Below are 19,517 nucleotides of genomic sequence, written 5' to 3' on the forward strand. Positions count from 1 at the left end.
ACGTGTGTGACACATGAATACGTTGTACTCACAATGACTTTGTTTTATTTCCATCAGGGTCGGCAGGGGGTATCAATATCTACGTGTGTGACACATGAATACGTAATACTCACATTGACTTTGTTTTATTTCCATCACAGTCGGCAGGATGCATTGATATCTACGTGTGTGACACATGAATACGTTATACTCACATTGACTTTGTTTTATTTCCATCAGGGTCGTCAGGGGGTATCAATATCTACGTGTGTGACACATGAATACGTTATACTCACAATGACTTTGTTTTATTTCCATCAGGGTCGGCAAGAGGTATCAATATCTTCGTTTGAGACACATGAGTACGTTATAACAATGACTTTATTTTATTTCCATCAGACACGGGAGAAGGTGTCAATATCTACGTGTGTGACACATGAATACGTTATACTCACAATGACTTTGTTTTATTTCCATCAGGGTCGGCAGGAGGTATCAATATCTACGTGTGTGACACATGAGTACGTTATAACAATGACTTTGTTTTATTTCCATCAGACACGGGAGAAGGTGTCAATATCTACGTGTGTGACACATGAATACGTTATACTCACAATGACTTTGTTTTATTTCCATCAGGGTCGGCAGGATGTGTCAATATCTACGTGTGTGACACATGAATACGTTATACTCACAATGACTTTGTTTTATTTCCATCAGGGTCGGCAGGAGATATCAATATCTACGTGTGTGACACATGAATACGTTATACTCACAATGACTTTGTTTTATTTCCCTCAGGGTCGGCAGGAGGTATCAATATCTTCGTGTGAGACACATGAATACGTTATACTCACAATGACTTTGTTTTATTTCCATCAGGGTCGGCAGGAGATATCAATATTTACGTGTGTGATACATTGTTATGAAGTTGGAGGGTGTATAGCTATAGTGTAGTTAGTAGGGATTCAGCAGACACATAGACGCACTGTATTATAATCATGTAAAATATCCATCAGTTCTTTTCTCAGTTAATCCACAATTGATACAATGTCTAGTCTACAATAACATTAATGCATGTTTGCCTTCTAACACCCAAACTCCAATTGATCTCCCTCTCCTCTCATTCTCCTCCTCTGGCCACATCCAAACATCACACCACTCCTCACACCTGTTCCTCTCACTCATCCTAATCCTCTACTCATGGTCAAGCTAACTTCCAACCAATCACAAGCTCCCACACTTTCTTCCTGTTGCCCACCTGTCTCTCATGCTAGTCACATGCAAACGACATTGAAACATTTCCACACTGGTCAGCAATTTTGTAATTTCGCAACTTATACACTAATTTCACAATCTCACATACACACATTAATAATACAGCTTCATGACATGCCCCTTCTTTTAAAAGAGACTGTGTCAGTCTCAAACAAAATTATTTAAAAGTTCATAGTTGTTCAGCAAATGTCCATTAAAAAAATCATAAGCAAAGAAGTTCCTTTAGTTTTTCATAAAAACTGAGCTAATGTTCACGCATATATTAAGCACTCATTGTATTCAATATGTTAAACTCGCGACATGTAGAAGTTCAATCATCAATGTCACATATCCATAATATCATATAGCAGCTGAAGTTCAAAATGCTGTCCCAAACAAGTCATATTATTCAGGCCATTTTGCGATATCCATTTGGATATTAACTTTATGAAGTCACAGCTTCATTGTTGTGGTTTCATCCACCAGGTCTGCACATTATAAAATTTCATACCATCAAAGGTAAAACAGCATGTCCTTTGTAGATAACATGTACAAATGACATTATAGTCTTTCACACTGTTCCAAACAAACAAGGAAACTATGGTGCAAACCATGTGCAACCGTTATGTTCCACTTTAATAACGTCTAGCAGTTCAAGTTCATCTGAAGCATTAACCGTTGAAGATAGGACCTCAGTAGCGTAGAAATATATCCATGTTCATAGAATGTATAAACAGTTTCCAGCTTGCAAATTCACACAACTTGTATAAAACCGCGATGAGTGCATAACAGTGTATCGATTTCATGTAAAATTTTCCTATTTTACTCAGGTTGTGTTGGCTCGCTTTATCTTACATCTACATAATCTTACCACTTACGCTACAAACCTTAAAATTTACCTTAAACATTACACTATATCTACCTTGCGCAATATTATGTACAAGAGCTCTGAAACCAATATTTACTTCATGAAACCAAAATTTGAAGTAAACTTACGCCAGATGATTTCCACATCTTTACTTTTCCATGAGGATATTTATATTAACTCATGCAGATTATCACGCCAATCGTAGCGAACTGAAACGCATCATAATGCACCCAGAACAACTGATTATCACGCCAATCGTAGCGAACTAAAGCACATCACAAATCACAATGTACCAAAAAAACGGATTATCACGCAAATCGTAGCGAACTGAAGCGCATTGCAATGCACCAAAAAAAACGGATTATCACGCCAATCGTAGCGAACTGAAACATTGCCGGATTACCAATCGCAGCACGGATTATCACGTCAATCGAAACGAATACACAAAAAAAATAGCTGGATTATCAGACTAATCGCAACTCGGATTATCACGTCAATCGAAACGTCTACACAATGACTCTAGTTTTGTCAAGTCCAAATTGAAACTTTACAGCAATTTTAAGCAAAGCTGTAAGCACGATTTAAAATTTTACAAAAAATGTAAACATCACACTTCACTTTCATCAGAAATACATTACTGATCACACCAGTCTATGATTACACTCCTCTGCACACAGCATAGATCACACTATTTATAACTTTTAACAACATGCACTAGCCCAGGGCTGACCAATAATCCACAAGGGTATCATTAACAACTTGACAGTGCTTACATGATAAAATTTTTAAAAAAATTTGTAAATAAACACAGGCACTACAATGACCTATGGAGTGCTCACAAAAATTATGCACTGCCGCCACCTATTCAATATCCTCAATATAACACAATTACTGTAAAAGAGGAACAAAATTTCCATTTTTAAGCATCCAATGCTAAAACTAAAACACTTTCTTTATGTTTGGCCCACCCTTGCCTTTACTACTAGAGCTATAGCCATCCACATGTCCCTCCTTTTTGGACAATATGATGCTATGTGGCCTGCCTGTCCACATGCAAAACATGTTTTTGTTTCACTATTTGCGGATTCATTTTGTTTGCATTCCCGACTGATATGCCCAGGTTCATGGCACTTAAAGCACACCTTGTCACTCGCACTAGACACCTCTTGCCCTGACGATTCACCGTGCTGAACCCATCCCTTACGGTTACTTTTCCGTTTCCAATATTCTGTGCCCCCACGGTGGAGCACATACGCATCTGCATCGCGGGCTAAATCAGCGCTTTCTTTCAAATTGCGGTCGCGCAAGTAAATAGCCATATCGCGTGGCAAGTTGCCGAGCACTTGCTCCATAAGTAATAAGTCTTGAATATCTCTGGCGCTTGCATCACCCTCACCTTTCATCGAAATGTCCGAATATTGGAGCCATTTTTCCAAGAAATATTTAGCATCATTCATATATTCAGTGATTGTCTGATTTGGCTTACGTTCTGCGCTACGGAATTTGACTCTGTACGTTTCCGCACTGATTTGATATTTAGCAAGAATAGCTGCCTTAAGCGCATCATAGTTGCGTGATTCGGTGATTGACATATTTGCATAGGCTTCTTTGGCCTTACCTGAAAGAGCAGGCACCAGAAAAGTGGCCCACTTACTTTTGTCCCACCCATTAGCCTCGGCCAATAACTCATACGCACGTAAATACACATCAATGTCCTCGTTGTCTTTTAAACGAGGTACACGGATTTTATCAGGCAATACTTTGTCCGCTGATACAGGGGCAGGGGTTTGCAGCTTTTGAAGCGCAACATCTTTTTCCCATTGCAAACGCGCAAGCTCAATTTCCTTGTGAGATTCAACCTTTTTTAAATCAATTAAGTATGACACCCACATGTCTTTGGGGAGACCCGGGGGTATTCCAGGGGGATATGTAATGTCAGAGTGATTGTCCTTGCTAGCCCCAGTGTCAGAAGCACTATCTGTATTTGTATCGGCACTATTTTGGGAAGCCATACTGGAATCGGGCTGACCCTTATTTTTACTTTTGTTAGGCATGATATTTAAAAGAAAAACCAACAAAAAGTACAGGGACACGTTAAAAAAAAGGCAAACTCACTATCCCATCATCAGTCAGTCACTCGCAACCATTTGACTGCAAACATTTTGCATCACACTTACATCAGAATATAATCACTGTACACACTGATACACCCACATACACAAACAATTGGGGAAATTGAACTAAATAAAAACAAGATGTCCAACTCCATTAATAATGATATTGGTATGCAGGCCAAATTTTCAAGAAAGCTCTATACTCTTTATGTCCAAACTTTGGATCTCAAACATTAACAAATTGATAGAATTTATCTGAATCAACCTGCCCAAAGATTTGATAAAATACTATACTTTTGGACCTTACAAATGAAAAATTGAATAGAGATTGATGCCTTAATTACCATGCACAAACATTTTATAAAATACTAAACTGTATCTCAGACATTAAAATTTAAGATAATAATTTCCATGATATATGCAAGCCAACACACAAACCTGATACATGCTGATTGTTGATTAAGTTCTTTGCAAATTCAAATCCATGAAGAAAACATTGGTTCAGTGTCATCCTTCTTAAAACATCCAGACAAACAAATGTATGTTCAAGTTGTTAGCACTGCTGGCTGCTCACAAAAGTTAATGTTGTTAGCACTGCTGGCTGCTCACAATAGTTAATTCATCCGAATCATGTTTACACAGTTATTGATTCATATCTGCAGTTCAAAACACACACCTATGGCGTTCCATTTTCCATTTAAAAAAAGTTTCCGCTGCCACCATGTTATGAAGTTGGAGGGTGTATAGCTATAGTGTAGTTAGTAGGGATTCAGCAGACACATAGACGCACTGTATTATAATCATGTAAAATATCCATCAGTTCTTTTCTCAGTTAATCCACAATTGATACAATGTCTAGTCTACAATAACATTAATGCATGTTTGCCTTCTAACACCCAAACTCCAATTGATCTCCCTCTCCTCTCATTCTCCTCCTCTGGCCACATCCAAACATCACACCACTCCTCACACCTGTTCCTCTCACTCATCCTAATCCTCTACTCATGGTCAAGCTAACTTCCAACCAATCACAAGCTCCCACACTTTCTTCCTGTTGCCCACCTGTCTCTCATGCTAGTCACATGCAAACGACATTGAAACATTTCCACACTGGTCAGCAATTTTGTAATTTCGCAACTTATACACTAATTTCACAATCTCACATACACACATTAATAATACAGCTTCATGACATACATGAATACGTTATACTCACAATGACTTTGTTTTATTTCCATCAGGGTCGGCAGGAGGTATCAATATCTACGTGTGTGACACGTGAATACGTTATACTCACAATGACTTTGTTTTATTTCCATCAGGGTCGGCAGGAGATATCAATATCTACGTGTGTGACACATGAATACGTTATACTCACAATGACTTTGTTTTATTTCCATCAGGGTCGACAGAAGGTATCAATATCTACGTGTGTGACACATGCATACGTTATACTCACAATGACTTTGTTTTATTTCCATCAGGGTCGGCAGGAGGTATCAATAGTACGTGTGTGACACAGGAATACGTTATACTCACAATGACTTTGTTTTATTTCCATCAGGGTCGGCAGGAGATATCAATATCTACGTGTGTGATACAGGAATACGTTATACTCACAATGACTTTGTTTTATTTCCATCAGGGTCGGCAGGAGGTATCAATATCTACGTGTGTGACACATGAATACGTTATACTCACAATGACTTTGTTTTATTTCCATCAGGGTCGGCAGGAGGTATCAATATCTACGTGTGTGATACATGAATACGTCATACTCACAATGACTTTGTTTTTTTTCCATCAGGGTCGGCACGAGGTATCAATATCTACGTGTGTGACACATGAATACGTTATACTCACAATGACTTTGTTTTATTTCCATCATGGTCGGCAGGAGGTATCAATATTTACGTGTGTGACACATGAATACGTTATACTCACAATGACTTTGTTTTATTTCCATCAGGGTCGGCAGGAGGTATCAATATCTACGTGTGTGACACATGAATACGTCATACTCACAATGACTTTGTTTTATTTCCATCAGGGTCGGCAGGAGGTATCAATATTTACGTGTGTGACACATGAATACGTTATACTCACAATGACTTTGTTTTATTTCCATCAGGGTCGGCAGGAGGTATCAATATCTACGTGTGTGACACATGAATACGTTATACTCACAATGACTTTGTTTTATTTCCATCAGGGTCGGCAGGAGGTATCAATATCTACGTGTGTGACACATGAATACGTTATACTCACAATGACCTTGTTTTATTTCCATCAGGGTCGGCACGAGGTATCAATATCTACGTGTGTGACACATGAATACGTCATACTCACAATGACTTTGTTTTATTTCCATCAGGGTCGGCAGGAGATATCAATATCTACGTGTGTGACACATGAATACGTTATACTCACAATGACTTTGTTTTATTTCCATCAGGGTCGGCAGGAGGTATCAATATCTACGTGTGTGATACATGAATACGTTATACTAACAATGACTTTATTTCCATCAGGGTCGGCAGGAGGTATCAATATCTACGTGTGTGACACATGAATACGTTGTACTCACAATGCCTTTGTTTTATTTCCATCAGGGTCGGCAGGAGGTATCAATATCTACGTGTGTGACACATGAATACGTTATACTCACAATGACTTTGTTTTATTTCAATCAGGGTCGGCACGAGGCATCAATATTTACGTGTGTGACACATGAATACGTTATACTCACATTGACTTTGTTTTATTTCCATCAGGGTCGGCAGGGGGTATCAATATCTACGTGTGTGACACATGAATACGTTGTACTTAATGACTTTATGTTATTTCCATCAGACACATGAATACGTTATACTCACAATGACTTTGTTTTATTTCCATCAGGGTCGGCAGGAGGTATCAATATCTACGTGTGTGACACGTGAATACGTTATACTCACAATGACTTTGTTTTATTTCCATCAGGGTCGGCAGGAGATATCAATATCTACGTGTGTGATACATGAATATGTTATACTCACAATGACTTTGTTTTATTTCCATCAGGGTCGGCAGGAGGTATCAATATCTACGTATGTGACACATGAATACGTTATACCCACAATGACCTTGTTTTATTTCCATCAGGGTCGGCAGGAGGTGTCAATATCTACGTGTGTGACACATGAATACGCCATACTCACAATGACTTTGTTTTATTTCCATCAGGGTCGGCACGAGGCATCAATATTTACGTGTGTGACACATGAATACGTTATACTCACAATGACTTTGTTTTATTTCCATCAGGGTCGGCACGAGATATCAATATCTACGTGTGTGACACATGAGTACGTTATACTCACAATGACTTTGTTTTATTTCCATCAGGGTCGGCAGGGGTATCAATATCTACGTGTGTGACACATGAATACGTTATACTCACAATGACTTTGTTTTATTTCCATCAGGGTCGGCACGAGGTATCAATATCTTCGTGTGTGACACATGGGTACGTTGTACTTAATGACTTTATTTTATTTCCATCAGACACGGGAGAAGGTGTCAATATCTACGTGTGTGACACATGAATACGTTATACTCACAATGACTTTGTTTTATTTCCATCAGGGTCGGCAAGAGGTATCAATATCTTCGTTTGAGACACATGAGTACGTTATAACAATGACTTTTTTTAATTTCCATCAGGGTCGGCAGGAGGTATCAATATCTACGTGTGTGATACATGAATACGTTATACTCACAATGACTTTGTTTTATTTCCATCAGGGTCGGCAGGAGGTATCAATATCTACGTGTGTGACACATGAATACGTTATACTCACAATGACTTTGTTTTATTTCCATCAGGGTCGGCAGGAGGTATCAATATCTACGTGTGTGATACATGAATACGTCATACTCACAATGACTTTGTTTTTTTTCCATCAGGGTCGGCACGAGGTATCAATATCTACGTGTGTGACACATGAATACGTTATACTCACAATGACTTTGTTTTATTTCCATCATGGTCGGCAGGAGGTATCAATATTTACGTGTGTGACACATGAATACGTTATACTCACAATGACTTTGTTTTATTTCCATCAGGGTCGGCAGGATGTATCAATATCTACGTGTGTGACACATGAATACGTCATACTCACAATGACTTTGTTTTATTTCCATCAGGGTCGGCAGGAGGTATCAATATTTACGTGTGTGACACATGAATACGTTATACTCACAATGACTTTGTTTTATTTCCATCAGGGTCGGCAGGAGGTATCAATATCTACGTGTGTGACACATGAATACGTTATACTCACAATGACTTTGTTTTATTTCCATCAGGGTCGGCAGGAGGTATCAATATCTACGTGTGTGACACATGAATACGTTATACTCACAATGACCTTGTTTTATTTCCATCAGGGTCGGCACGAGGTATCAATATCTACGTGTGTGACACATGAATACGTCATACTCACAATGACTTTGTTTTATTTCCATCAGGGTCGGCAGGAGATATCAATATCTACGTGTGTGACACATGAATACGTTATACTCACAATGACTTTGTTTTATTTCCATCAGGGTCGGCAGGAGGTATCAATATCTACGTGTGTGATACATGAATACGTTATACTAACAATGACTTTATTTCCATCAGGGTCGGCAGGAGGTATCAATATCTACGTGTGTGACACATGAATACGTTGTACTCACAATGCCTTTGTTTTATTTCCATCAGGGTCGGCAGGAGGTATCAATATCTACGTGTGTGACACATGAATACGTTATACTCACAATGACTTTGTTTTATTTCAATCAGGGTCGGCACGAGGCATCAATATTTACGTGTGTGACACATGAATACGTTATACTCACATTGACTTTGTTTTATTTCCATCAGGGTCGGCAGGAGGTATCAATATCTACGTGTGTGACACATGAATACGTTGTACTTAATGACTTTATGTTATTTCCATCAGACACATGAATACGTTATACTCACAATGACTTTGTTTTATTTCCATCAGGGTCGGCAGGAGGTATCAATATCTACGTGTGTGACACGTGAATACGTTATACTCACAATGACTTTGTTTTATTTCCATCAGGGTCGGCAGGAGATATCAATATCTACGTGTGTGATACATGAATATGTTATACTCACAATGACTTTGTTTTATTTCCATCAGGGTCGGCAGGAGGTATCAATATCTACGTATGTGACACATGAATACGTTATACCCACAATGACCTTGTTTTATTTCCATCAGGGTCGGCAGGAGGTGTCAATATCTACGTGTGTGACACATGAATACGCCATACTCACAATGACTTTGTTTTATTTCCATCAGGGTCGGCACGAGGCATCAATATTTACGTGTGTGACACATGAATACGTTATACTCACAATGACTTTGTTTTATTTCCATCAGGGTCGGCACGAGATATCAATATCTACGTGTGTGACACATGAGTACGTTATACTCACAATGACTTTGTTTTATTTCCATCAGGGTCGGCAGGGGGTATCAATATCTACGTGTGTGACACATGAATACGTTATACTCACAATGACTTTGTTTTATTTCCATCAGGGTCGGCACGAGGTATCAATATCTTCGTGTGTGACACATGGGTACGTTGTACTTAATGACTTTATTTTATTTCCATCAGACACGGGAGAAGGTGTCAATATCTACGTGTGTGACACATGAATACGTTATACTCACAATGACTTTGTTTTATTTCCATCAGGGTCGGCAAGAGGTATCAATATCTTCGTTTGAGACACATGAGTACGTTATAACAATGACTTTTTTTAATTTCCATCAGGGTCGGCAGGAGGTATCAATATCTACGTGTGTGATACATGAATACGTTATACTCACAATGACTTTGTTTTATTTCCATCAGGGTCGGCAGGAGGTATCAATATCTACGTGTGTGACACATGAATACGTTATACTCACAATGACTTTGTTTTATTTCCATCAGGGTCTGCAGGAGGCATCAATATCTACGTGTGTGACACATGAACACGTCATGCTCACAATGACATTGTTTTATTTCCATCAGGGTCAGCACGAGATATCAATATCTACGTGTGTGACACATGAATACGTTATACTCACAATGACTTTGTTTTATTTCCATCAGGGTCAGCACGAGATATCAATATCTACGTGTGTGACACATGAATACGTTATACTCACAATGACTTTGTTTTATTTCCATCAGGGTCAGCACGAGATATCAATATCTACGTGTGTGACACATGAATACGTTATACTCACAATGACTTTGTTTTATTTCCATCAGGGTCAGCACGAGATATCAATATCTACGTGTGTGACACATGAATACGTTATACTCACAATGACTTTGTTTTATTTCCATCAGGGTCGGCAAGAGGTATCAATATCTACGTGTGAGACACATGAATACGTTATACCCACAATGACTTTGTTTTATTTCCATCAGGGTCGGTAGGAGGTATCAATATCTACGTGTCTGACACATGCATACGCCATACTCACAATGACTTTGTTTTATTTCCATCAGGGTCGGCAAGAGGTATCAATATCTTTGTTTGAGACACATGAGTACGTTATAACAATGACTTTGTTTTATTTCCATCAGCGACGGGATCAGGTAGCAACATCTACGTGTGTGACACGGGAATTCGTTATACTCACAATGATTTTGGGGGTAGAGCTAGATTCTATTACGACTTTGAACCCGGTGTAAGTAAAATCAATCTTTGTTTTTAATAATTAAAAAATTCTAGTAGGGCATATAGGCCCAAGGAAAAAAGACTCAGAATACCACGCAAAAAAGGTGCAAACCACTTTGCCTTTTTCCATTGCTCCTGAGACAAACCTCTTTTTTTTTTATTTGGCTTAATAGTCACTCTTTGGTTGGGGAGTGACACGACACCACGGAAGTGGGGGCCATGAGAACCTATATAAATTCTGAAAAGCTCTTTTTGGAACAAATTGTTTTGTTTTGTTATATAAAAATCATATGAAAAAGTAAGCAAACGTTAAAACTCCTTAAAAATGTTTCCAAAATCGCAGAATGGTGGAAATGATTGCAATGGCCACGGTACTCACTGTACGGGGACGGCAGGAGGCGCTACATTCGGGGTTGCTAGGGGAGCAACCCTTTGGAGTGCACGAGTACTCAACTGCTTTGGATCTGGTATTTGGGATGACCTTATAGAAGGTAAATAATTGTGTCTTTCTCTTTCTGCCCGTCTCTGCGTGTCGATTGGTCGATCTGTCTGTATGTCGCTGTCCCTTTCTCTTTCTTCATCTCTTGCTCTCTCAGACTCCCTCTCTCTCTTTCAATCGCGCGCTCTCTCTATCTCCTTCTCTATCTCTCTCTATCTCTCTCCCTCTCTCTCTCCCCCTCTCCCCTTCTAGCTCCTTCTCTCCTCTCTCTCCCCCTCTCTCTTTCGCTCACTCAGCCCTGTCCACCTGCTTGCTGCGCCCATGATAAGTCATTGAAAAATGTTCTTGAGTCCATTGACTCTATTCTCGTCGCATTTATTCCATCCGTGCAGTACTTGATTTGATCGCCTTGGAAAGCGGAAAGCGTGTCGTATCTCTATCTCTGGGTGGTGGCAAATATGATATCGTAGATGAAGCGGTTGAGAGGTGTATAGCAGCCGGGGCTGTAATAGCAGTTGCAGCCGGCAACGCTTATAACGACGCATGCTGGTATACACCAGCTAGAGCACCAAATGTAAGTACCGTAATGCCCAGCGTTTAAGCAACAGCTTAACATATCGTGGATATATCGTTGTCGTAGTAATATGATTTCTTGCAATTCGGAATAAATGACGTTCCTTAACTTCCTTTATAGACTCAACTAGAAGGGTCATTTTCACCTGTATAGTGGATATGGACGCCACTCACTGCCTTCGCGTAGTTAGGCGAGCAATTTTAGCAGGCTTAGAACCGTATTCAAAAATCCATATCGATAAACTCCAAATCGTCTCCTATTCAAATTTCATATTTATGTTATAGTTAAATTTGTTATAATGATAACTTTAATAAGGGAATGACTCAAGGGAAAGTTAGAGACAGATACCGGACAGTGTACCGGTCTCGAGACCAGCTAAGCCTGGTCTTGGTCTCGGTCTCGGTCTCGGACCTGCTGGTCTCGGTCTTGGTCTCGGTCTCGGCCCTCCTGGTCTCGAGGTCTCGGTCCGAGACCGGCTTCGAGACCAGTAAAATAGCACCATTCTGGTCATTTGGCAGCAGTTAATTCTGCTCAAACAGTTTTCATAAATTGAATCATAATATCCAATTATACCATTCTCATTTTTTCCTCCAGATCTACTCAATTGTTTATAATTAGGCCCAATTATTAATTAAATATTCTATAAATAACAAACTCTATCTCGATCTCCAGAATCCTACATTATATTTACAGTAAAATCTATTTTCAGCGAGACCTCATATTTCATTTGCCCAAGTGCTTTTTGGTACCTTGCTTGAAAAGATGTGGATTTCATGGCCCATCTTGTACCAGTCACTGAGATAATTATCAATTTATCATTCATTATTAACATAGGAGTCAGAAGCGGGGATAAGGGACACGCCCCTAAATATTTGCAACGGTTACAACCCCCGCCCCCCCCCCTAAAAATCAAAATATAAGAAAAAATAAAGCAGGATTTGCCCTGTGTATCTTCCTTTTTATCATTAACGGCTAAAATAGTCTGATATTGATTTTTTACAGTCTCAATACTGAAAACCGACCAAAATAGGCCTAATTGGTCCCAACTGACCCCCTCCCCCAATTCTAATGCTTGAGGCACCACTGTTCATTAATATTACTTTCAAGCCCGGTCTCGGTCTCGGTCTTGGTCTCGGACATGCCGGTCTCGGTCTTGGTCTCGGTCTCGGACCAGCTGGTCTCGGTCTTGGTCTCGGTCTCGGACTGTCTGGTCTCGGTCTCGGTCTTGATCTCGGATAGGCCGGTCTCGACTACAACACTGATACCGGATTTGGAGTTCCAAAAAGGGGAATAATCAATAATGAGCGGGAAAGGAAAGGGCTATAAACACGAAATGAACAAGACGATACAGAATTACGCTGTTGAAATTTATCGTGATTTTGCATCGTCAGAACACACGGATCAAAATAATAAATATTTGTAGAAATAAATCTTACCCGAGTTACATTGCGGTATGATTGAATTTGATATAATTCACGTGCAAGAGACGACAAACAATAAATTCGCCATCATGAACAAAAGGCTTAAGCAAAACATATCATTGATATCAAGAGACAGGATAGTTGAGTCCGCACGGTTTGGAGAGTCAACAAGAAGTGATTCGATTATCATGGGCGAGACATCTCCCCACGGTGCACACCGACATCGCCCGGTTAATAATTACATACAACCAGAGACACTGAAATGAATACACGGGATCGATACACGTAAATGTGCTATGCACGATTGATATTCAGACGATAAATCTTTGGATACCGGGGTGGAAAATGATGAATATCTCCCATAAATGATTTCGTATAAAGAAACCAGATGTGGTTCCTTGCACTTGAATATATATTTTGAACAGATATGATAGTCGTTAGTTTGCGTCTTGAGAGAGTAGCTTGCGTCTTGAGCTGAAAATGTGACCAAAATTCAAGATTTTAAATAGCGCAGCGTAGACCCTCGTGGAGGTAGTCTCGGGCCAGACTGTATGTGGCTATCACGAACATACAGGATCGACGAGTGTCAGACCGACTGACACAAACTGGCTGTGTAGGAGACTATCGTAGAGGCAGTCTATAAGCAGATGACAATGGCGAATGTATGCTCGCTGACCGTACAGAGGTCAGTCACAGGCTAATGTCATTAGCCCTCGTCGGATGTCCTTTAGCCCACTATGCATTTAAAAACTATTAAACAGGTGGGAACACAATGGCCATGCGTGGCTGTGGATTCAACCTACCATGGCATTTTCTGCCATGAAGATATCGGGGCGATGACACTGTGCGGTGTGCAATATTAATGCACGGATAATACGGCGTGCACTCGATTCACGTGTATCATGGCTTGTGGCACTATATTACATTCAATTATGCAAAGACGAATCGCCGCCCACAACAAATTTTAAGTGTAACATCTCAGGCGATGGTATTGACCCCGGGGGGGGTACTCAGTACAAATGACCATACGGGGACGTGCCGCAAATATGGGTAGCATTTTCAGCCTTTTGGTCTATCAATGACCCCTTTTTCAAAGCCTTATTTTGGTATATGATTGGGTCCTTTTTTCAAAATTTTCTCAATATTTTCGGAAAATAGCCCAATTTTTCCTTAATCTAGCCAAAATTGTCAAATTTTTCCCAAAATTTTGGGAAAATTTGTAAAAACTAAGACAATTTGGGTTAAATTCGGCCGAAAATTTTGACTTTTGGTATATCAATGGGTCCAAATTTCTTGAAAAATTGGTATATTTATGGGTCCACTTTCAAATTCTCAGCGGCACGTCCCTACCAAAACCAAACTTGAGTACCCCCCGGGTATTGACAACAGACTATGATAATGGTTTGTTTTACACGTTTGTTTTCAGGCCATTACTGTCGGTGCTACTGTTTACACATGGGACTCTATCACTGGTGATAAGACTGGTGATACCAGATCCGACATCTCTAACTATGGCACGTGTTTGGATATCTTCGCTCCTGGTCAATGGATCGACAGTACTTGGTACACGGCTGATGACGCAACGGCTAGCCTTAGTGGAACATCTATGGCAACGCCTCACGTGGCTGGTACGTTATGTGTTGCACATTCGCTGTCGTAGTGCACGTTAGAATATGACCGTTGCTAGGTCAACTGGATCACGCTTTCTTTGTTACGAACCACTGATCGAAATGATCACAACACAAAGCCCATGGCATATCAAAATTCGGAACAGGTGTATGAGCCCAGGCTTGGAGCAGTAACCAATGGTTACTAACATGCACTACGACAGCGAATTTAGAGCGCGATTCCCCGCCAGCGAAGTGTTACGTGTAATCCGATTATCACTATGTCAACTGGATCACGCTTTTGAGTTCTGCACCACGCATTAGAGAATGAATTTGGAGAAAACCTGATAATTACAAACACTCACTGAGCAGCAAGACCTTCCCTCTAAGCTTTTAATCCGATAAGCTGATTATCTATTTGTTTTCATGAATTGGAAGACATTCTTTGATGTATTACTGAGCTCAATCATATGAAATTACTGGAGCGTGAGCCACCCATGCTGGTGGCTCAGCATAGTATTTTATTAACAGAAGGTTTTCATTCAAATTCATTTCCTAATGGATCGAAATGATCGCAACACAAAGTCTATGGCATTCACTACCAGTTCCAAAAGGTGTGTGATCCAGTTATCAAGGAGTTATGTAACCACTTCGCTGGCGAATTCGCAAACGAAGTGCTGCGGCATATTATTCCCCGTGGCGGCATAATATCGCCGTCAAGGCGGGACGGAGGGGAGCATGGCCCAGAAGTGTTTGCCCTCAAATATCAAGACAGAAAAGCTGACACACAAAAGGATAAAGCAGATCCCATAGGCCTAAGTGATTATCATTTCCGCCCCATGTGCATGGTTATTCTCGGGAGTGAGAAAACACTCTAAACTTTCGTTTTGATATAAACTGAGCTCAAAAAGAAACTTATAATTTTTTACAACGCGTGAATCACAAGGTCATATCGTAAAATACTGTCAATCAAAATGAACCAAAATTACACACAGGATTACTTTAATACTCTACTCAAAACACATGTCAGTAACCAAGCAGTTGTCCAACTGACACAACAGCAAAATGCACTGTCATGGGACAGCTTCCTGGACTTCCTCCACTTTCACAGCCCAACATTTGGCACCCAGCACAAAAAATCTGTGAGAATGCACACAAGATCCTTGCACAGATGATAAAATGGTGCTGCTTTCTGCTTTTCATACACTTTTTTCATGAAACAGGGCTGGGCTGTGAATGTGTTCCAGGAAGCTGTTCCATGTCAGTGCATTTTGCTGTTGTGTCAGGTGGATAACTGCGTGGTTACTGACATGTGTTAAGAGTAGAGTATTGAAGTAAACCTGTGTGTAATTTTGGTAGAATTTGATAGACAGGATTTCAAGATATGACCTTGTGAAAAATTATAAGTTTCTTTTTGAGCTCAGTTTAGTATTGTAACAGGAAAACCGGGAGGGGATTATGAGAATATTATGAGGGCGTTAGACCATGTTTACGGACGGGCCGGACCCGTGCTGGGGTCGACAACATGAAAATGAACGGCCTAAATAGTAAGCAGACGAAACACAAGATGTAGAATGTTCACAGTTCTCATATTATTATTTCTTTCCATCAATGGATTCCATCAACAGCAATAGCTGTCTACACAAAGTCGTAGTCAATGCCGTAAGTTAATACAATGTTTTTGTGTGGATTTACGTGCTGTAATGAGGGATAAAAATGACAAGGCATTTATACATAAGCTTACAAAGAACAAATGCCTACCTGTTATTTAGGCCTAAAGTTTAACGCAACCTAGCAAGACACAGAAAGGGAGTCTTTAAAAGAGAAAGTGTTATATTTAACACCAGATTACGAGCACCAGGCCATCCAGCCGACCTCAAGCATTAAATACCTATACGAAAACACGCATTAATCCTCACGCGGCTTATACCTTAAACATGCGTGCATACAATATTGAATTAATGATAAATTTGGCAAGACTCCATTTGCGTTCAGGCGGGTTGTTTATTATTTTAGATGTTCAAATGTTGACACAGGAAGATTTTGATTTATAATAATGAGGGGGATGTTATTTAGCTTAAAAGTACATGGCTCGGTTCTATGACAGAGATATGGTTCACTACAATGGCTGAGGTAAAAGCTTAAGCGATGCACGCACACTGCATAGGCCAAACAGTCTATGCTAAGCTTAAACCAAATATTAAAACCCCTGGTTAACCTTTGCTTCATCCGGCAGTATCAGTCATCTTAAATGTGCATTGACACCTTGGAGCAAAGAAGCTCTCATAAATGGGTCGCACGGCTGAAGATACCAGATATTATACAGCAAAGATTCAACCTTTTGCACAGCCATTGTAGTAACCACATCTCCATCAGGAACCTGCAGGAGGCCTATCAGCCTCCATATCATCAGCGAGCCGGCTTACAATACATAAAAAGTTACATGTCCAGATTTGATTTAGTCATTAATTAGGCCTAAAATTTAGTACCAAATACCGGATTTGGAATGGGCCACTGCCGGCATGGCAGTGGCTTTTCTAACCCTTTTTACATCTCACCTGCAGATCTTCTGTCTGTTGAAATAGAAATCAACTGTAAATCTAAATAATTGAGCTAAATAAAACTATGTCTCTCACGAATCAAGTCTGCTGTCGGAATGACGCTACTTGTTTTAAAAAGCGACGCCAAAAGTCTGTCTCATTGCTCATGCGCAACTCCTCAGAATTAGCTGATTGGTTTAGCGCGGCAACTTCTAGCCAGGTTGACTCCGCCCACAATAATATAGAGGGCGTATGATCATGCCAGGGCAGCGCGGACATCATTGTAGTTGATGATGCTGAAATTTACGGCCTACTTTATATTAAAGAATTATTTAGTTAACCAGCACATTTATACCACACATTATATAGAAATATAATACGCCTACGATAATTTAAATACATTTAACATAAAGGGCCAAAAGTAGCTTTATTACACTCCTCCCAACCGGGCGGAAGATTATTTCAGGGGGAAATAATCTGACATACCGTACTACCAACAATAAAAATAATGAAGCGACTTTCTGAACCAATAAGACTCACATGAAATCCTTATAAACAAGTACATCATCTGCACACCACGGTAATCTATGAGGTTACTTCTACTACACAGGTATTAAACTCACGCACAGCTTATTTACCACTGCAAGTACGTTTTAGTACCAGAAGCTTAACCTTCGTGCATTCTATTTTCTTCAAAACAACACAGTAGAAAGACCTCACAGATCCACCATAAATGTCAACTGACGTACCCATACATTTTGATTACTCTGACCATATCCCAACTTACCAAAATGTCTCTAATTTCGACCTTTGTGATCGACCTTTTACACGGCTTTTCTCCTTCATACCTGTTGGTACCTTTGTTTACATCCTGCAGCTGGAAATACGGTCAAAGGTCATTCGAAATTTGCAGGATTTAAAAAAGAAACATTCTATATTTAAACGCACATTCTAAATTTTATTATTGCTTCTGAAACCAACAATTGAACAATACTCTTGAATTATTCCAAGAGTTCTCAGAAGAATTCAAACATATAACAATGTCACAAATTATGGCTGAGGAATCATGATCAAACAATTTTAGAGAAACAATCTGCACTGGAATTTCGCGAGTGTCAAAGAAAACATTTGATGACAATACGCGTGCGCAGAAACTTTTATCAAAAAGTTTTGGTTGATACCCGCGAGTTTTGAAAACAACTACCAGCCCATACGGGGAGCTCAAACAGGTCTCGTACCTTTAAAAAAAACATTCCTAAACCATGCTAAAGCATGTTAAATTCTTGCTTGAAAATTCGCGCAACTCTGACATCAGATTTAAAGTTAAAACAATGCAGTAATTTAAACAATTTGGAGTCATCATGCCTCTCAGCCATAAATTTTTTTTTATGAACAAGAACTGGTCAACTTCAAGTGCACCTGCCCAAGTAGCAAGTATTCGAAAGTCACCTGGTGTTAAAACACCAGGACCTTTCTCAGCACAAAAAAAAATGATTAAAAGCTATTAAACCAGTATTTAAATGCCCCAAACAGTGGTGGTCGAACATGCCAGAGCAGCACGTATTCGGATTACCATAGGCTTTCCTCACAACCTTTACTGTTAGCATTTAATAATAAAATTTATTTCCCTTGTCCGGATTTTTTTGGTCTTTTTTTGTATCTCCGAATTCGAAATCCAATAAACTCTGCCATTTAGCTTCCTGCTTGGTTGAGACAACATGTCGCAGCTCCGTTTGCTCATTTAACATCTATGGTTTGCTTGACAACTATAAAGATTAGCCACGTTTCCGATTGGCCGTATCTGTACGTACGCGTTTTACCGTCCGTTAAAGTTGGAGGTGAATTCTTGTTCCGAAAACACTGCTTCCAGAGTTGACGTCATGAGGATAACCCTCATAGATGAGGATAAAACCTCATATTTCTATTTAGATGAGGATAAACCCTCATATTTCTATTTAGATGAGGATAAA

At 39.7% G+C, this 19,517-nt stretch overlaps 1 protein-coding gene across 1 annotated transcript in view; it reads left to right on the forward strand.

Moving 5' to 3' along the window:
* Positions 1 to 19,517, forward strand: part of LOC140163786 (aqualysin-1-like) — a 38,573-nt gene that overhangs the window by 9,981 nt on the left and 9,075 nt on the right. Inside the window, exons 4-7 of the mRNA XM_072187102.1 lie at positions 10,873 to 10,976; positions 11,310 to 11,457; positions 11,798 to 11,979; positions 14,827 to 15,028. Of these exons, the coding sequence (XP_072043203.1) occupies positions 10,873 to 10,976; positions 11,310 to 11,457; positions 11,798 to 11,979; positions 14,827 to 15,028 (636 nt within the window). The remainder of the gene's footprint in view (positions 1 to 10,872; positions 10,977 to 11,309; positions 11,458 to 11,797; positions 11,980 to 14,826; positions 15,029 to 19,517) is intronic.

The sequence above is a fragment of the Amphiura filiformis genome, chromosome 11 (genome assembly GCF_039555335.1).
Source record: "Amphiura filiformis chromosome 11, Afil_fr2py, whole genome shotgun sequence".
In the NCBI taxonomy this organism is placed as follows: Eukaryota; Metazoa; Echinodermata; class Ophiuroidea; order Amphilepidida; family Amphiuridae; genus Amphiura; species Amphiura filiformis.